The following is a 21,111-nucleotide window of genomic DNA, read 5'->3' as shown; positions in this document are numbered from 1 at the left end:
CTATACACAATTTTATTTGTATTCATCTGCTCTCCTATTACTGAACATTACTGATTTTGTGTTGAGACAGTTCAGATTTGTAAAACTGCCCTAACTACATACATAACCTACCTGAACCCCACATCGCATGGTGAGACTCCACAACCAATGGCTATGCTCTCTACATGAAATACTGTACTACAATTACTAATAGTGTATAAAGAAGTACGTACACAAAGCATGTCAGCCGTATGGACTGAAATCTTGCAGTCATTACATTCATTATTATTCACATTTAGCTGACAGTTTGGTGAACTATCATCTTAGAGGGAACATTAGGCCAGATGCTGCCTTTTCTTTTTGATATGGCTTCCAAATAAATTTCTGGTGATTTCTGCTCAATCTTTGCTCTCCATTCAAGAGCAACTAAACCCCAAACCCAAATCTGTGTTGATTTGCCTTGTGGGTCTGGTTGGCGGTTGGGAAACCAGCCCAAAAACGACAAGATTAAATTTGGACTCAGTCTAAAGTATGGAGAGTGCCACACCTTGACACCCAATTGATGCTAGTGCTACTGGCTGATGTGATGTCTCCTACCTTCTGATGTTCACCAGGTTGTACCAGGGACCGTTGGTCCACCAGCTGGTCGACAGGCTGAGGAGAGCGACGAAACCTGAGCTTCTCCTGAGCAGGAACTCCACCGGCATACAGCTGTACCGAGCCCTGCTGGCCGCCGTGCTCCAGCCTCAGGAAACCACGGCCTCGTCAGCGGCGGGGAAGAGAGGAAAGCCTCCACAGCAGCCAGAGCCTCTAGATGATCTGACCGGCAGCCTGCAGCGGCTCTTCCTCCTGGACAAAGACCACGTCACCGCAGGGTCCCCAAGGCTCCTCCTGCGGGCGCCCCTCACCGCCACCGCTCCTGTTCTGCGGAGCCGTTGTGGCCGGGTCATCCGTCCCCCTCCACGTTGACTTTCTCTGTTATGGTGAATTCTGGGGGGACGTATGTGGAGGACTCTATGGACATTATTCACCATAATCTGTGGTTTGGGTATGTTTAACACACACAGTTATATTGTGTGCTTCTCAGGGTTAAGGAGACACAGTCCCTTAAAGAAAGTCTGGTTTTCTGAGTCTGAAGTCTGCTAGACCTATGTTGTGTTTTAGAGCGCAAAGGAAATTGTCTTGCTCTGTGGTTAAAATAAATGACACACGAGTTGGTGTAGTCAACTAGAGAAGTTGTCCGTCTCAACTTTCCTGCCACTTCTACACTGTCAAATTATATTTACTGTTTGTCAACCGTACGCAATGTTATTGACTTTGAATCTTGCTAGCATAACGTTAGCTTTCTGGCTCATAGCTGAGCCAAAGGGTTCTATGAGCTGAGCGGACTAGAAATATCTCCCGTTGCCAAGTCGTATCTAAGGTTCGTCCTATTTACTGGAGTAGTGAACAACGTTTCCATTCCATAAGAACCTTATGGGATGGTAATGATTGTTCCAGGTATTAATCAAACCCTCAGGTGTTACCAGGAAAACTGAGTTATGGCTTGTGAAAAACTTTAGATTTTGATTACAAAACGAATGAAAATATAAATTAATGGTCTTAATTTTTTTTTCTTTGGCAAGTGACCATGGTATAAGTGGGATAATGCCCTTCGAGGTGTCCATTATCAGGAATTAATGGACGACGGGGAGGCCAGAACCGGTTAAGTGCCTCTGCGGAGTCGGGCATTATCCCTTACATATAAAACAGAGTTAACAATAATTTTGCTCTTTGTTCAGCCCAGAAAAAAACCCTCATCACCCTGCTCATGCACATTATGAATGACTCGCCTCACCACAAATTAATGGGAAGGGTGTGCTTGATTTGACGCGCATAACTACGCAATGTTTGTCTACACAGTCTCTGTACTTAGTAGGCTAGCTAGCGATTTTGTCTTAAATGCTATTCTAGCAATGTCTTTGTCGAGCATATTAACTGTATCTGAACTGCGCCACTTTCGCATATCCATAGAGTGCTAGATACTAGCTAAACTAGATAAGAAAATGTAACTTTAGGAACTGTATCAGAGTGATGTCTTCATAGCAAAAAAAAGTCACAAAACACGTTATTTCCATGCACCCAAACAGCTAGTTTGATTGTCATAAGCTATTTGAAACACCTGAAAAATAAGAAATATTCATTTTTTCTTGCTAATTTTAGAGATAACATTTTAATCTAATCTAATTTCATTTCATTTACCTGTAGAAGACCACTCTCTCCACCATGGAAATCCCGGGTAGTCTAAAATTATGGGCGTGTCCTCTGGAATATGTTTTTCGCCTCTGAAACGCACTGCACATGCGCACGTCGTGTTGGTAGGTCATTCTGAGCGGCAGCTCTATTTGTCAGAACAGCGGCACGTGACTTGCAATTCCGAGCTTGGCCACTACGCCAAAACCGCCGCACAGCCCAGAGCTGAGCTGTTCCTGGGGCTTCAAGAACAGACTGAAGTGAAAGTGAACGTCTGACAGGATAATTTCAACGGCGCCACATTGTCTGTTCCCATACCAAATGGTTTCTGGACACAGAGGACGGGACGTCGGAGGTGAATATTGACATTCAAACCGGTAAGGCCGCGGCCACACTGACTGTCCGCCTCCTCATTTCACTTTCAATGACAGCTGTCCGTTGTCCGGACAGGACGACGTCCATCAGATTTCCATCCGCTTTGACGGACATAAAATTCAACCCAGTCCACTTTTTCTGACGGATGGATTTATCACCGTCCGTTTAGCCAACCTACGTTTTGTAAAAAATAGCGGCGATCACAGAAAAAACGGCATGACCAAAACAAAGATAAAACGGCCAAAACAAAGATAAAACGGAGAAAGCCTGGTGTAACGTTGGGATATGACTGGAGGCAGTTTCTTATTTATTTTTTTATACTGTTTATTGTTTTTTCTTGTCATAACGTTATGAGCAAAGCTGTATTTCTGCCTCTCCCACCTTGACGTTCCAAAACAGCCCAACGGACAGAAATATATCCGTCAATAATTCTGTCCGTTTTCCAACGGATCAGTGTGGCTGCAGCCTAAGTTTCTGTTTATCAGATTAATGAAACTTTGCTGAGAGAAAATCACAGGTGAAAACTATACACTGGTGTTAAAGTGGTTTGGTTATTTCAGAGGGAATAATGAGCAAAGGCAGAGAAGCAGCTGCAGGTCAACTATTTGTCAAAGTTAGTCGAACATCTAAAACCAGTGCAGATCCTGCAGGCCCACGGCGCATGCGTTAAATTCCGCTAGCTGCGGCCACACTGATCCTTCGGAAAAGAGACAGAATATTTGACAGATATAGATTTCTGTCCATTGGGCTGTTTGGGAACGTCAACATGGTAATATAGTAGCCTAGCTTTGCTCATAACAGTGCTACTTCATAGAAAAAATAAGAAACAGACTATACAGTGTACATTTAACCCTGTGGAGTCTGGGGTCATTTGTCCGTTTTTCTATATGGTTTTGCCCTTGTTTTGCACATAAAAAAAGTATTTTCCAATAATGCATGGTATCATTTTTTTCAGCACCACCTCAGCTATAAGTCTGACCTATCATTTTGTCAATCCAAGCCACTGTATGACTGCCAACAGCACAAGCAACTGACCTGGAAAACCTACAGTCATCCCAACATTACACCAGGCTGAGGCTTTCTCTGTTTTATCTTTGTTTTGGTTGTACCGTTGTGTCTGTGATCGAATTAACAGCGAAGAGTGTGGCTCAGTGTGTGGGAGCAATGGTCAGCTAGCGCGACATGGTTATCGGTTAAATTACCTTTTCCACTAATGTCACTTCAATACCTCATCGTTATCTACAGTTAAACCTGCAATAAGCGATTTCAGACCCAGTAGCCAATCCTGAAACTAACGTGTGCTACGTGGAGATTTCCGTGAGAAGTAATGATATAAACAGTCACACAGCAGCAGCTGTGTTGTTGTTGTTTTCACCTCTTTCCTAAAGCTTGTTGTCACGTCCAGCCCGAGTCGTAGCTTTTCCTTTTTTTAAAAACTAGCTCCTCTCCTCTCTCTCCCCCTCCCATCCCTAAAAAAAATTCTGGTAATGGCGAATCAATGAAGCGAGCGAGTAAGCGTTTTCAACTAGTAAACTTACTACCTGCCTCTTCACTTGTCATTGTGGGACATGTGACCTTCAGCGGGAGAAAAATCTGGCAAAGCGAGACACCGGCCATATTTTTCTGTAGGTACGTTTATTTTAGCCATTAGCCTTTATGCACGGTTTGTCCTAAAGGGCTTCAGTAGCCCAGCAGGTTTGCTGTGTGTGTTTACACGTGTTGCATTTCTGTCGCCCTCTAGTGGTCAGAAAAAAATCGCTTAGTGTAGCTTTAAGGTTTGCAGGACAGCAGAACACATGGGTGTCTGTAAATCGGCGGAGAGTAGAGCTCACTGTGTGAGTCAATGTGGCATGTTGTCAGCGTGTGGGACTGAATGTGTTATTTAGCCCATACAATAGATGAGAGGCCAACTCTTAGTCGAAGATGCCCTCTAGAGGCCATCTGACGAAGCCAATCATCTAACGAAGCGACAGGTGTTTGACTGACTGCCTGACCTGAATTTGGCTCCTGATGCGCCTGATGCTGCGCCGTAGGAAAAATGCTCAGGAATTATTATTTTTGGTCCAAGCACACTTGGACAGACAGACAAAATATTACATAAGATAGAAAAGGCAGACAAAAGGCAATTAAGGGAGTTATTAATGCAGGAGAGCACATCCAAACAACTTTAAACACCCCCTTAATTTTTGTCTCCTTGATTGATTGATTGATTGACTTTATTGGGTATAAAAGTACAGGCAATAGTACATCCCAGAGGATAAAACTTAAAAGCGTACTTCAACACTTGTTTCCAACGTGGTCCAACAAAAAGAGGAAAAAAAAACACCTAAACTGAACTTACTTTCTAATTTAATGTAAAATTCAGGAAGTCAGGAACTTTCCATTAATAACTCATTAATAACCTGTAAACCTGCACAAAAGGCATGAAAAATCCCTTAATTACTGGTGTCTCCATGAACCAACCCATCCCTTATAAACCCATGATACTAACCTTACTTTTTTAAAGCTATGTTATTAGTAATGGATTGTACAACATTTACAGGCTATTGCACATAAATTCACATGAAAAAAGGTTTTGGCATCCACCATCTCAGAACTTGCTGTATTCACTGTATCAGAAAACACAAACTGATGTAAGAAGTGTTCTTCAAGCAGTTTTTGGAGAGAGTGTTTATGATTCCTCAGCTAGTTGGCTTTTTAGCCACATTAACATTGGTACTAACCTGACGCGCCAGATGGTTTCTTACACAGAACCATCTGGGAAGTCGTTCTTGGAAACTGTTTGGAAAAGGGCAGGAACTTTCAAAAAATACTTGGCAGGTGATTGGATGAACCATCTGTCTATCACCGTCTATCACGGCCTAACTTTAACCAATCAGATCAACGAACCATATGACGGAGAAGAGCGAAAACATCTTTTCTTTTCCATCCAGAAGAGCCTTCAGTGCCGTTCTTTGCTCTTCTTTCAATGAAGAAATACTCTCCAGTTCAGAAGTAACTGATGTTATAGCAGCATCTACGCTAGCCGCCACTGTTGTGAACGAACAGTCACTTCTCGCTGTCGGCACACCTAAACCACGCCCGTAGCTGACCTCATAGGACGCTGATTGGTCCGAACCACTGTGGTTCGGCCACAAACGCATAACCTGGCAAGATGGATTCTCACGTGATCGTGATCTTGCGAGAAAGTAATGTCTTGCATATGAGTAGATGGACAGTCATTTTTATAGGTAGAGTTCAGAAAATCATAAAGTTTGAGTACACTTCAGACACTACAGACACTACTCACAGACACAAGCTTTGTGATGATTGCACACACAGTCGATTAGTTATGGCTAATTTTGTGTTGGCCTGTGATTTCTGTCAAGTTTATCATTTCATTGCATTAGGCCTACATTGTTGAAGTTATTATCTCTTTATTATCACATCAGATCACATCAGATCAGATCACAAAAGATCAGATCAGATCAGATCACATCAGCTCAGACTGTTTTGGGGAAATGGGCTCGCAGCAGCAGAGAGCAGGATACAGACAGGAACAAAAGTCTTCAATACAACACATCATTACAACGACTGAACATAATAGGCTAATGTTGAAAATAACTGAAAAAAATAGCACAAATAAAAAACTACAAGCAGTGTCTTCAATGACAGATTTAAAGTTTAGTTTATAAAATGCAACAGTATTTGCTTCCCAAGAAACCACTTTAATTTTATTGAAATGTAAAATGAACCCTACATAATGTATACAAACCATTATTAGACTTTTTAATAGGTGTTTGAAAAATTTGGACTCTCTGACAGCTCAGTTCTCCGCTCCTTTGGATGATAGCACATAAAATCATATTTGCCAGTTCCATAAGGAAACTAGAAGGGCACTCGGAGAGCACAGACGTCCGCCAAGGTTCGTGCTATTATTGCTTGTTCGTGAGTCAGATCCAGATCCGCTCCAAAATTTAATGGGTTCTTCCTTGGCCCATGCTACACCCTTCCACAAAGTTTCATGAAAATCAGGCCAGTAGTTTTTTCGTAATCCTGCTAACAGACAAACAAACAGACAAACAAACAAACAAACGGCACCGAAAACATAACCTCCTTGGCGGAGGTAATAAAATGCAGCCCAGCTAGTTCGCACCAGTCTCTCTCTCCGGTCACATGCAGAGTTTATTATGGTTGCCATGCAGATAAGCACTGAGTTACATAATGATGTCAGGAAAGTGAAACTCTGGCATAAATAAATATCCAGGCTGCTGAAGCTCCGGGTCTACTGTCCACACTCAGGATGGGGGTTCAGGGCTTGTGCAGCTTGATCGAGGCCAACAACCAGATCTACCAGGATGTCCACTTCAGGGACAGCCGGCTGGTGATTGACGGCTTCAACCTGTGTTACCTGATGTATTTCCGTTCTGGTCTGGACCAGAATCACGGCGGGGAGTACGCTGCGTTTGAGGACCTGATCGGAAAGTTTGTCAAAGCCCTGAAAGACTGCCGGATCGAGCCGTACGTGGTGCTGGACGGAGGGACGGACTACACGGCTAAGAAACTGGACACCCTGAAGGAAAGTGCTAAAGACCGGATCCGGAGAGCCCACGCCGCGGCGGAGGAGGGCGGGTGGGGGAGTATCCTGCCTCCTCTGGCCAAGAAGGTGTTCAAACAGACGCTGGCCCGGCTGGAGGTCCCGGTGGCCCAGTGCTTTGGAGAGGCCGACCGAGAGATCGCTGCCCTGGCCAGCGAGTGGAAGTGTCCGGTGCTTTCCAATGACAGCGACTTCTACATCTTTGACCTCCCGGCCGGACTGCTGCCCATCACCCATTTCCAGTGGGAGGCGGGGGGGCGGAGCGGGTCCTGGAGGGAGAGCTTCATCCGCTGTAAGAGCTACACCACCTCCAGCTTCTGCACCTTGTTCAACATCCAGCCCCAAGTCCTGCCGGTCTTCGCCGCGCTGGCTGGGAACGACTACGTGAAGCTGCGGGAGGTGAGGCTGACCTCCCGCTGGGCGTCCTCCGCCCCGGCCGGCAGCAGGTCAGCGGGCCGCCTGAAGGTGCTGCTCCGCTGGCTGAGTGGCTTCCAGCGGCCCCGGGAGGCCGTGGAGGCGGCACTGAGGCTGATGGGAGACCTGAGTAGGCAGAGAGAGGCAGAGGTGCTGCAGGGCTTGTCTCTGGGCATGGAGGAGTACCAGCTCCCTCCCAGCTACCTGAGGAGTTTTTTCACCGACGGGACAGTGCCCCCCCTCCTCCCAGAGGCGGTGGGTCTGGTCCCAGACTGGGCCCGGCTGCCTCTCACCCAGGGCCGTCTGACCGAAGACATCCTGGACGTGCTGCTGCTGAAGAGGATAGGCCTCGGCCCCATGGTGGACCACGGCAGTCTGCCCAGCGCCTACCTGACCTCCCGGCCGCTCCGCCAGGTGATGTACGGGCTGCTGCTGGGCGGCGGGCAGAGCGTGCGGGTGGAGGAGTCCGACAGAGAGGACCTCCGGCTGAGCAGCTGCATGGTCCATCCTGCCCTGCGGGGGGTCGCTCAGCAGCTGAAACTGGACTCACTGGATAAGGTAGGCTAGCTAACGCTTTCACATCCAGAATATAGACTTTATATATACAGCCTATATTGTTGTAATAAGTAACAGGAGGCATCCAGAATATAGGCTAATAATAAAAATACATCTGCCATTACTTCAGTGGTGTTCCAAAAAGGAAAAACTATTAGGCCTGGATTTCATATCATGACGTGGACTTTGTGTCCAACTCCATTGTTAAAAAAACAAAAAAAGCAAAAGAAATAGTCTGTATATTTGATATATGAAATTATTCTACAATACTTTCATTTTACTTCTCTCTTGTTCCAAAGTAAAAAATCTGATTGTGCAACCACATTACATATTTTTTTTTACACTTGTTAATATCTTTTGATTTCTCTACATATAGAAATAGGTGTTTGAAACCATAAATTGAGTAATTTATTGTTGCACCACATGACATTTTCTGGGTGGAAAGAAATCAGGAATCTTGTTTAAAAATGTATTGATGCCATCTTAAAAGCTGTAAAACAAATATGAATACAAAGATGACATTGTTGTAGACTTGAAATTGCATTTTAAATCCATTTTAGTCCAAATGTTTGCCCTCTTTTGAAAACCTTATTGTCATTGACCCATTTACATCAGGTGGATACCACCAGGTATAAAGATTTGTATCAGCCTAAAGGTGGTAAACTCTATTCCTGTAAATAAAACAGTAATTGGGATAGGAGGCTTTTATATCCAGAATATAATAAAAATGCATCTGACATTTGGTGGAGACTTTTATCCAAAGTGCCTTACAGTGTTATGAGTGCATTTTCAGTGGGAATTGAACCAATAGCCCAGATATAACAACAAAACAACAACAATATTAATTTTGTAATATTTTTTAAAAACAAAAGAAGTTAGGTGAATCCATATGAAAGTTATTATCTATTGATATAATCTAACAAAAAAAAAAAATCCTAAATTGTTGAAGCACATTTATTTGTGGATTTTTGAGACTTGCTTCTCATGTGTTCCTGAAATCCACGTGACATTGAAGAGATGTGTCAACCACGAAAGCCCAACAATTTCCACTTCTTGTGGAAAAAATGTATTGACTTAATAATAATATATAACAATTTTTGGGGAGAAGTTGGGTTGTGGTCCCATTGACTTGCATGGAGTTGGGCTGTTTGGTATCTTTTTGGAGCCAGCCTCTAGTGGACATTAGAGGAACCGCTGCTGCCACTTGTGCATTGGCTTCAAAACTCACCCGTGGTTTTGGACGCTTGCACCACCCCTGGCACCTTGCCACTGAGGAGCTTTCTAAGCACCCCAGTGACCTCTGCCAAGGAGATGGGCTCTCACCCTCCCAAATTTTCCAGCTCTGCCTCCTGTCCGGAGGATGTGTCTATCAGGTTTAGGAGTTCCTCAAAGTGCTCCTTCCACCTTCTGACAATATCCCCAGTTGAGGTCAGCATTTCTCTGCCCTGCTGAGAACAGCCTGGGTGATGTCCTGCCTTTCCGCTCTACAGTTTTCTAGAACCTCTTTGATGCCGTACGAAAGTCCTCCATAAACTATCCAAACTCCTCTAACACCCGGGCTTTTGCTTCTAGTCCGGAGTCGCCCATGCCAACCAGGCCCAGAAGGCCTCCTTCTTCAGCCTGATAGCCTCCCTCACCGCCGGTGTCCACCAGTGGGCTCTTGGGCTGCAGCCATGACAGGCATTGCCTTCCAGCTGCTTCCATGACAGAGGTGTTGAAAAGGGTCCATCTGACTCCATGTCCCCAACCTCCATCCGGATACAGGAAAAGTTCGCTCGGAGGTGATCATTCTGGACAGAGTCCTCTACCAGCCGTTAAAAGTAAACCCTCACTACACGTTTGGATCTACTGGGCCTGTCCGGCAGCTCAACCTCCCCCCATTCCCCCCGGTCACACCTCTCCAGGTATCGCAGTCATAAGTGTTGAAATCTCCCACTAGTACTATATAGTCAGGAGGTAGAGCCTTCTCCAGCTCCCCACTCACCTTCTCTAAGAAGGCTTACGCACAAGTAACAGTCAGAGTTTATCAAGGCACAGCAGGATGTCTAGGCGCAGCCGAGGTCAGGAGAATGCCCAGTTTTGGTGATATTTCATCATCTGCTGTTGGCAGATGATGCCGTCTTTCTGACTTCATTGGACTTTGAACTGGAGCGGTTTGCAGCTGAGTGTGATGTGATCGGGATGAGGATCAGCACCTCCAGGCCTGAGGCCATGGTCCTCTCCTGGAAAAAAGTGGCCCCATCCAGGTGAGAGGGAGCAGCCTATTCACCAGGGTAAGAAGGATCATGAGAGTGGCTGCCGGTTAGGTGCGTCGGTTGCAGTAATGCAGGCATTGTATTGGACTGTGGTGGTGAAGAGAAAAAAAAAGTTGAGCCACAAAGCAAAGGTCTCGATTTACCTTATCGAGCTTCGTTCTGACCCTCACCCTTTGGTCACAAGCTTTGGGTAGTGACCAAAAGAATGCAATCACGGATCACGGATACAAGTGGCTGAGATGAGATTCCTCTGCAGAGTAGCTGGCCTCACTCTGCGTGACAGGCTGAGGAGTTCAGCGATTCAAGAGGACCTCATTATCGAGCCACTGCTCCTCCACACTGGGAGGAACCACTTGAGGTTCGGGCACCTGGTCTCCCTTTGGAGGTGCAACAGGCACGATAGACTGGGAGGAGACCTCAGGGTAGATCCAGGACACACTGGAGGGACTACATCTCTGAGCATGCCTGGGGGCATTTGGGGATTCCCCAGGAAGAGCTGGAAGAAGTTGCTTGGGAAAAGGATGTCCGGGCTGCTCTGCTGCCATTCTGACCCAGATAAGCTAGAAAATGGATGGATGGATCATTTTCTCTTGTGTAGGTGAACCAATTCACAAAATCGACAAATAAATGCAAGCCATGTCATAAATGCCATGCCATGTCAATAATGGACCCCGGGAAGGCTAGTCTGTCCCTTGTGTGTCGACTAATGGGGATCCACAATAAACAATAAACAATGTATCTACATTCACAAATGCAGATTCAACAATTTATGACATTCTTGGCTCTGAAAATGTTGTTACTTAAATTTGGTAACTTTAGTAAAAATCTGTGCCAATGTATTTGTTTGTCAATGATCCAAAAAGTTTGCGTTATTTTTTATTTTTACTTTAAATTGTTTATTTGACAGGACAGTCCACCCAAATAAATTAGATATAGCTAAAAATAGCAGATATAGCTAAAAGCTCATTTTTGTCTGTAGTCTCTGGGCTGGACTCCTAGGCTACATGTTTCAACAGATCATCCAAAATAGTTAATCTATTAAAAAATACACATACACACAGTAAACGATCGAGTAAGTTCGTCCTGTCCTGTCCCTCCAGGCTGCACACTCATTGCGTCTCCAGGTGTTTCTGGAGGCTCTGGGGGTGAAGCCGACCCATCTGAACGGGCTGCCGCCTCACCTGCGCCTCCCGGTGGCCGTTACCCGCTACTGGATGCGGGACGCCAGCCCTTCTCCAGACCGCAGCCTGCTGCAGGCGCTGATGCTGGGACTGGTGACCGGAGAAACACAACGAGCGAGCGCTGGGAGCAGTGGTAGGAGACACACACACACACACACACACTGCAGGACATACTTTCACATAAAATTCATTTTGATATGCTGTCTTTCCTAATACAACATCTGAATAAACTGTGTTGTGTGTGTTGCAGCTCTGCGGCCTACGAAGACACACTGCAGCCAGAAGCCGGATCTGGACGTGGCTCATGCCTACAACCAATGGCAGGCCTGCATGATGGACAGCATTCACCTGAACCAGCTGCTGGGCTGCCCACTACCTGAACCCCACATCGCATGGTGAGACTCCACAACCAATGGCTATGCTCTCTACATGAAATACTAGACTACAATTACTAGTAGTATATAAAGAAATATTATAGTGTTTGGGTGAAACTGTCAACCGATGGCTCATGTTCACATGTTAGCCGCCTGGATTGAAAACTTGCAGTCATTACATTTATACTTAGAGGGAACATTGGTCCTGATGCTGCCTGAAGTTTCTGGTTTTTATTTGATATGGCTTCCAAATAAATTTCTGGTGATTTCTGCTTAATCTTTGCTCTCCATTCAAGAGTAAATAAACCCCAAACCCAAATCTGTGTTGATTTGCTGGCTGGGAAACACAAAAACTACAAGATCAAATTTGGACTCAGTCTATGGAGTGCCACACCTCGACACCCAGTTGATGCCACTGATGCTACTGGCTGATGTGATGTGATGCCTCTCACCTTCTGATGTTCACCAGGTTGTACCAGGGACTGCTGGTCCACCAACTGGTCGACAGGCTGAGGAGAGCGACGAAACCCGCCTTCCTCCTGAACAGGAACTCCACCAGCATACAGCTGTACCGAGCCCTGCTGGCCGCCGTGCTCGATTCTCAGGAAACCACGGCCTCGTCAGCGGCGGGGAAGAGAAGAAAACCTCCGCAGCCTCTAGATGATCTGACCGCCAGCCTTTTGGTCAGTCAAACCTTTCTTGGTCCAAATCAGTAATGTCTATTTTAGAACCGAAAGAGGTTTTTTCTTATTATACGAAGCAAGTACATCAAATACAAAAAAGAGTTCAGGCTTTTTAAAACCTGATGAAATGTTTTAGCTTGGAGACCAAATAGTGTAGTGACTGATCTAATCTAGACTGAAAAAAGAATACTGACAAAAAAATTAAAAATTGTTTTTCATTTTGCTGAATATTGGAATTGTGAAGAATTGCCATAAAAATTCCACTTTATTCTACACTCTTTCATTCCAATACACTACAGTCCCTTGCAGGTTGGAAATTGCATTCATCAATATTGTGATTTTGGTATTTTTAGGAATTAATTGAACCGCCTCTAGTTCTGTTACGACTGCTATACTTTAAATTAGCATGTCTACTGCTTAGCAGCATTGATTCCCACAGCAGTCCTGTGTACTGACAAAGTGTCCTTGAGCAAGACACTGACTACCAACTCCTTCATGGTCTGTTTTCTCTATTAGATTTTTATTGATAGGAAAACCTGCTGTACCAGTTTCTGGTCATTTGTCTTGAATGGTTTGGGACGCAGATGGATTTGTTTATATTCTATTTATAGCAAAATTTTAACTTTTTCATTGTAAGAAAAATTATTTATTTTAGTTTTTGTTTTTCACTGTCTGTAAATGATCCTTTATTTGTACTTAAGGCAATGTTCAATCTGTTGTCATATGGTGTGAAATTATATTTTTGATGGAGATGTTCTAATAAAAGCAACTTTTGGGTGCGATGGTCACCGGTCATACCGAGGCTCCTCAACAAAGATCTATCAATGTTTTTCAGAGTTAGTGCGCTGTTTTGTTCGATGGACGCTTGCAATGATAGGATACTGACATTACTGCCATTCCTTTTGTCTGTGGATTTCTAGAAGATATCGAAGGTAAGGAGTCACCATTTTGTGTCTGTTTTGTGTCCACTCCCGTTACAAAAAAGGGATTGTTGTTGCTGTATCACTGGGATCGATAAATGGTGTAGAGATGGAATCCCACTTTAAACTGATGTATGACAAGACTGATTGAAAATTTCACCCTAAACAACGTAATGAATGTGAGTAACAAGACTTCCCCGGCCCATGTACAGGCCGGTGCTTTAAAATGTGAGATGTTGGTTAGTTAACATGTTCAGTAATGGCTGAACTGTTATTTAGAAGCCATTTCATGTTGCTACTGGTTAGCCAGAAGGCTAGCTAGTCAAGACAGCTGCATTATGTTATCTCAGGAGGACTGCGAGTCCAAGCCAAGTCTTTTGGGGGCGAGAGAGGGAACAAGACTGTGGTCGGACCTTCAATTATTATGAAGGCATAAACTTAGCTTGGGTAATGCCTCTTTAAATAAAAACAAAGCAGGCTCTTTGTTTTTTAAAAGATTTATAAAATTTTTAATATACATTTTATTCTCATCCAGTAACAACAGAGTACTGACTTCCGCTGTGCAGCACACACACACACAAACCATAAATAAAAAAGAAAATAAAGAGAGTGAGTCAGTGGTGTGACTGGCGCTCGGCCCTGACAGCATCAGACAGAGCAGCAGCCGACTCAAACAAGGGAAACTAGATTTAGGCTCAAGTCCTGCCATATTTACTGTTCCAGGGTTAGATGACTGCTGCTTATTCACTTTTGGCCATTTTATATTTATGTTTATGTTTAGTTTTAACGGCTTTACTGGTCCAGAATGGCTTGAAACAGAGAGGGAGAAAGAAAGAGGGAGAGAGAGCAAAGCAACTCACAACCTCATTATCCTATAGTGATATTGCATCTGTTGAACTGGCTTTGGAGCTGCCTATAGTATATGCTCTGATAGCTGTCATATAAATTAATAATAATAGACATTCATATAAATACTAAGTTATGCTTTCAGTTTCTCACAGAGACAAAGAGACAGCCCTCCTCAGGAATGTCAGAGCGGAGGTGGCCCAACATGTTGGGAGTCAGCAGATGGTGTTTTCACAACACTTAGCATTTGGAAATAGATGATGTGAACATGAAACTTAATTTTTTGGTAAATTTAATGTACGTGCATCATGCAACATAGCAGACTGAATAAAACAAAGTTGAGGTCAATAGGTCACATGACCTAGGAGCTATTGAAGTTTAAATGCCATTTCTCCTGTATTTGGAGCCTTTTTAGCATTTTTTGGTAAATTTAACGTCCGTACATCATGCAACATAACAGAGTAAAATGAAGTTGGTCTGGGATCCCTATTTGCCTCGGCCCGCCCAAGGTTTCTTCCCTTTTCCCCCCAAGGTTTACCAAGGTTTTTTTTCCTGGGAGTTTTCCCTGTGCACTGAAGGTCTAAGGCAGGTGGAGCCGGTAGGTTAGGCAGATGGTAGGTTATGTAGAATAGGCAGGCAGTGTCGTCTTGCTAAAATGTGCTCTTGTCTGTCTTGTGCTTTTCGCTGTTTTCACCATTTTGTTCACCATTTTGTTCACCACTGATTTTTGATGAGTTAGGTCTAGTTAGGCTCATTCTCTGTAAAGTCCTCTGCTTGTCATAAAGGGCTATAAACAAACTTGAACTTGACAACTCAGTTCTCCACTCCTTTGGAAATTTCCTCTCACTGCTGATGAATTATAGATAAAAACATATTTGCAAGTTCCATAGGGACATAAAATGCAGCCCAGTTGCACCAGCCTGTCTGTGCTTGCCTGGAGATAAACACTCAGTTTCATAATGATGCCATTGTCAGGAAAGTGAAACTTAAGGAAATCAGACTGACTCTGGTATAAATATCGGGGCTGCTGAATCTCCGGTCTGTCGTCCACACTCAGGATGGGAGTTCAGGGCTTGTGCAGCTTAATCGAGGCCAACAGCCAGATCTACCGGGATGTCCGCTTCAGGGACAGCCAGCTGGTGATTGACGGCTCCAATCTGTGCTACCTGCTGTATTACGACTCCGATCTGGACCAGAATCACGGCGGGGAGTATGCTGCGTTTGAGGACCTGATTGGAAAGTTTGTCAAAGCCCTGAAAGACTGCCGGATCGAGCCGTACGTGGTGCTGGACGGAGGGACGGACATCACCGGTAAGAAACTGGACACCTTGAAGAAAAAAGCTGAACAGCAGATCCAGAGAGCCCACGCCGCGGCGGAGGAGGGCGGGAAGGAGAACATCAAGCCTCCTCTGGCCAAGAAGGTGTTCAAACAGACGCTGGCCCGGCTGGAGGTCCCGGTGGCCCAGTGCTTTGCAGAGGCCGACCGAGAGATCGCCGCCCTGGCCAGCGAGTGGAAGTGTCCGGTGCTTTCCAATGACAGCGACTTCTACATCTTTGACCTCCCGGCCGGACTGCTGCCCATCACCCATTTTCACTGGAAGTCGGTGGAGCGGAGCGGGTCCCGGATGGAGAGCTTCATCCGCTGTAAGAGCTACACCACCTCCAGCTTCTGCACCTTGTTCAACATCCAGCCCCAAGTCCTGCCGGTCTTCGCCGCGCTGGCTGGGAACGACTACGTGAAGCTGCAGGAGCTGACCTCCCGCTGGGCGCGCTCCGCCCCGGCCGGCAGCGGGTCGGCGGGCCGCCTGAAGGTGCTGCTCCGCTGGCTGAGTGGCTTCCAGCGGCCCCAGGAGGCCGTGGAGGCGGCACTGAGGCTGATGGGAGACCTGAGCAGGCAGAGAGAGGCGGAGGTGCGGCAGGGCTTGTCTCTGGGCACGGAGGAGTACCAGCTCCCTCCCAGCGACCTGAGCAGTTTTTTCACCGACGGGACAGCGCCCCAACTCCTCCCGGAGGCGGTGGGTCTGGTCCCAGACTGGGCCCGGCTGCCTCTCACCCAGGGCCGGCTGACCGACGACATCCTGGACGTGCTGCTGCTTAAGAGGGTGCGCCTCGGCGTCATGGTGGACCACGGCAGTCTGCCCAGCGCCTACCTGACCTCCCGGCCGCTCCGCCAGGTGATGTACGGGCTGCTGCTGGGCGGCGAGCGGACGATCCGGGTGGAGGAGTCCGACAGAGAGGGCCTCCGGCTGGGCAGCTGCATGGTCCGTCCCGCCCTGCGGGGGGTCGCTCAGCAGCTCAAACTGGACTCACTGGATGAGGTAGCTAACACTTTCACATCCAGAATATAGACTTTATTAACAATTAGCCTACACAACATTCAGACATCGTAGATTTACAATTTCAAAATTAGAAAGGTAAATGACGAATAGCCTAGGCTATATTAAAAATAAATAAAGAAGCTAAATAAAATCAATAAGAATAAAGACAGCACTAAGCCAAATTAAATATACATTCTGAAATACTTTGTTGTAATAAGTAATGAGACATCCAGAATACATACAATACAGAATACAATAAAAATACATCTGCCTTTAGGCTACTTCAGTGGTGATCCAGCAAGGAAAACCTATTAGACCTAGATTTCATATAATGACTGGACTATTTGTATCCAACTCCACTGTATTTAAAAAAATATATTCTACAATATCTGCATTCTATTCTACAAACTATTATTCTACAATAATAGTTTTCTTGTTCCAAAGTAAAAATAAAATCAGATAGTGCAACCACAGTAGTTACATTTAAATGTATCAATTCTGGTTCCATCTACAAAATTTACCCCAATCCCACAATTTTTACCTCTTCCATCGTTTTTTTTTTTTTTTTTTTTTTTACACTTGGTTAGGCCTTTTAATCAAAACACCTTAACAATAAAAATGTATCTGACATTTGGTGGAGGCTTTTATCCAAAGTGCCTTACAGTGTCATGAGTGCATTTTCAGTGTGAAATGAACCAATAGCCCAGATATAACAAAACATCAACAACAATAATAATTTTATAACATTTCAAAAGAAAAATAGGTGAATCCATGTGAAAATTATGATCTATTGATATAATCTATTAAATCTGATGATGTGATGGAGAGAAGATGAAGAGGAGAGGTTCAAGAAGTTTATTTTCCGTGGAGTGAATTGTGCTTCAAGATCCAGAAATATATAAGATAGGATTAATACAAATAAAACTAAGAACCACAAATATTTTTGACTATCCATTGGTACCTCAGAAAAAAAGCCCAACAGGTTTTCACCAAACTTACCAAAGTTAAAGGCTATTTTATATTTTATATTTTTAGAGCCAAAATGTCCTAACTTGTTGAATCTGCATTTGTGAATCAAATTACATTTTTGACTTGGCTCACATTTATTTGTGGATTTTTGAGACTTGTTTCTCTTGTGTTCCTGAAATTCATGCGACATTGAAGAGACACTGGCCCATTGGTAGTCTGTGACAGTGTGTGTGTCTGCAGAGAGCCTGCTGCCTTCTGCCTGGATTTGCTTGTTTCTGAATGTTCGGGACGTTTCTGGGCGTCGACCTTTGGCAGCAGGTGTGTCCTGCAACCAAAGCACTGCTGAATTATTTTATATCTAAAAGCCTCGCTGGCTACGGTAGCGGTCCTGAACTCTAAAACACAGCAACTGGTCAAAGCTAGTGTGTATCGTGAGCTGGCAGCTAGCTATCCTTAGCGTAGCTTCGTTGTTTAGAACAGCTGATAGCTAAGCTAACCGGCTCCTACCTTTCTAATAGAAAACAGGCCAACTCTGCCTCGCTCTTCATCCCCATCCTCTCCTTCAATACTCTCCAACGGGTGAAAGCCAACTCTAGATTCACTCTCATTTTGGTATGAGCCTTGTCTGCTTTGCGTTTTGCCTCGCTGTACATTCTTACTGGTTTATACCAATCTGGCAACCGCAGGGAGGAGGAGTTAACTTTGAAAGTTGTGTTTACAAGCCACATCAAAAGCAAAATCCTACTCAGTATGCCTTTAAGTTTGGTAACTTGTTGATGGTTCCCCCCTCCCTCCTGTCCTGTCCCTCCAGGCTGCACCCTCGCTGTGTCTCCAGGTGTTTCTGGAGGCTCTGGGGGTGAAGCCGACCCGTCTGAGCGAGCTGCCGCCTCACCTGCACCTCCCGGTGGCCGTTACCTGCTACTGGATGCGGGAGGCCAGCCCTCCTCCAGACCGCAGCCTGCTGGAGGCGCTGATGCTGGGACTGGTGACCGGAGAAACACAGAGAGAGAGTGCTGGGAGCAGTGGTAGGACACACACACACACACACACACACACACACACACACACTCACACACACTCACACACACTCACACACACTCACACACACTCACAAAATTCATTTTGACATGCTTTCACACTTTCCAAAACATTTTGAATACGCACAATTTCCCAGAACTTTTCCAGGTCTGGAAAACACAATTTTCAAATTCCCAGAGTCTTTCTTTGACCTTAGATATACAGTATATACCTGTACATGCACACGCACCACTGATATTATATCCACTGACATTTCTGAGTGACACAAGCTAGCAATCTTTCCTAACATGAATGAACTGTCTGTGTTGTGTGTTGCAGCTCTGCAGTCTGAGAAGACACACTGCAGCCAGAAGCCGGATCGGGACGTGGCTCATGCCTACAACCAATGGCAGGCCTGCATGATGGACAGCATTCACCTGAACCAGCTGCTGGGCCGCCCGCTACCTGAACCTCACATCTCAAGGTGAGACTCCACAACCAACCGCTATGCTCTGTATAATAAATACTATACTGCAATTACTAATACGGTAGTATATAAAGAAGTATTATAGTGTTTGGGTGAAACTATCAACTGATGGGTCACGTTCACAAAGCATGTCAGCCGCCTGGACTGAAAACTTGCAGTCATTACATTTACAAGGTGATTTCTGCTTAATCTTTGCTCTCCATTCAAAAATAACTAAACCCCAAACCCAAATCTGTGTTGATTTTCTGTCTGGGAAACCGGCCCAAACACTACAAGATCAAATTTGGACTCAGTCTAAAGTATGGAGAGTGCCACACCTTGAGATACCCAGTTGATGCCCATGATGCTACTGGCTGATGTGACGTCTCTCACCTTCTGATGTTCACCAGGTTGTACCAGGGACTGTTGGTCCACCAGCTGGTCCCCAAGCTGAGGACAGGGACGACCCCCGAGCTTCTCCTGAGCAGCAACTCCACCGGCATACAGCTGTACCGAGACCTGCAGGCCGCCGTGCTCCAGTCTCAGGAAACCACGGCCTCGTCAGCGGCGGGAAGAGAGGAAAACCTCCGCAGCCTCTAGATGATCTGACCGGCAGCCCTTTGGCCAGTCAAACCTTTCTTGGTCCAAATCAGTAATGTCTATTTTAGAACTGAAAGAGATTTTTCTTAGCAAGTACATCATATCAGATTTCAGCCTTTTTAAAACCTTATGAAATGTTTTAGCTTGGAGGTCAAATAGTGTAGTGACTGCTGTACCACTATCTGCTTATTTGTCTTGAATGGTTTGGGACATAGTTGGATTTGTTTCTATTCTGTTTATAGCAGCACTTAAATAATGATTTTTAATCATTTTGTTTTTATGTTTTTCACTGTCTGTAAATGATCCTTTATTTGTACTTAAGCAGCTTAAGGCAATGTTCAATCTGTTGTCATATGGTGTGAAATTATATTTTTGATGGAGATGTTCTAATAAAAGCAACTTTTGGGTGCGATGGTCACCGGTCATACCGAGGCTCCTCAACAAAGATCTATCAATGTTTTTCAGAGTTAGTGCGCGGTTTTGTTCGATGGACGCTTGCAATGATAGGATACTGACATTACCGCCATTCCTTTTGTCTGTGGATTTCTAGAAGATATCGAAGGTAAGGAGTCACCATTTTGTGTCTGTTTTGTGTCCAAAAGAAGGGATTGTTGTTGCTGTATCACTGGGATCGATAAATGGTGTAGAGATGGAATCCCACTTTAAGCCTTTTTCTACGTCTTCTTGAAAGCGAAGATCTGCAACACCTTCTGGATTCATGAATCCTCTCCTGGCTAGTCCAATATAGGCGTTTGATACTATAGTTATGTACATTTGTATTGAAAATATCCATTATTCTTATGCTATGCTCTACATTTGTATGACACTCCTCTGGTTGTTACTGCTCTATTGTCTGCACATTCGCTGTCCTTTATATGTCTAAATGGAAATGCACTGTATCTTTTACCTCATTACCATAGCTGTCACTCCTGTTTTTCTTTTGTTTGTTTTTCTTTCCCGGATGAGATGTTTGGGGGGGAGGGAAGGGGCAATTGTCTACATTGTATGTTAACTTTTACATTGTATCCTTGATTTAATTTTCATCAAAATCCCAATAAACAAATGCTTAAAAAAAAAGAAGAAGAAGAATCCCACTTTAAACTGATGTATTGTATGACAAGACTGATTGAAAATTTCACCCTAAACAACGTAATGAATACAACACTTCCCCGGCCCATGTACAGGCCGGTGCTTTAAAATGTGAGATGTTGGTTGGTTAACATATTCAGTAATGGCTGAACTGTTATTTACAAGCCATTTCATGTTGCTACTGGTTAGCCAGAAGGCTATCTAGTCAAGACAGCTGCATTATGTTATCTCAGGAGGACTGCGAGTCCAAGCCAAGTCTTTT

The 21,111-nt window shown here is 44.7% G+C and overlaps 2 protein-coding genes across 2 annotated transcripts; both read left to right on the top strand.

Annotated features, from left to right (window-relative positions):
• The first annotated feature begins 6,868 nt into the window (after positions 1-6,868).
• On the top strand, positions 6,869-12,605 carry LOC139918708 (single-strand DNA endonuclease ASTE1-like). The gene is made up of 5 exons (XM_078287057.1): positions 6,869-8,134; positions 11,487-11,700; positions 11,818-11,962; positions 12,411-12,499; positions 12,547-12,605. The coding sequence occupies exons 1-5, from the start codon at positions 6,869-6,871 to the stop codon at positions 12,603-12,605; spliced, it is 1,773 nt and encodes a 590-aa protein (XP_078143183.1).
• Positions 12,606-15,448: 2,843 nt separating this feature from the next.
• On the top strand, positions 15,449-20,830 carry LOC139918714 (single-strand DNA endonuclease ASTE1-like). Its single transcript, XM_071908145.2, has 4 exons — positions 15,449-16,708; positions 18,489-18,702; positions 19,034-19,178; positions 19,571-20,830. The coding sequence occupies exons 1-4, from the start codon at positions 15,449-15,451 to the stop codon at positions 19,758-19,760; spliced, it is 1,809 nt and encodes a 602-aa protein (XP_071764246.2). The 3' UTR covers positions 19,761-20,830.
• The last annotated feature ends 281 nt before the right edge of the window (positions 20,831-21,111 follow it).

Source organism: Centroberyx gerrardi, chromosome 12 (assembly GCF_048128805.1).
Source record: "Centroberyx gerrardi isolate f3 chromosome 12, fCenGer3.hap1.cur.20231027, whole genome shotgun sequence".
Classification (NCBI taxonomy): Eukaryota; Metazoa; Chordata; class Actinopteri; order Beryciformes; family Berycidae; genus Centroberyx; species Centroberyx gerrardi.
This window is presented reverse-complemented; position numbering and strand designations above follow the sequence as displayed.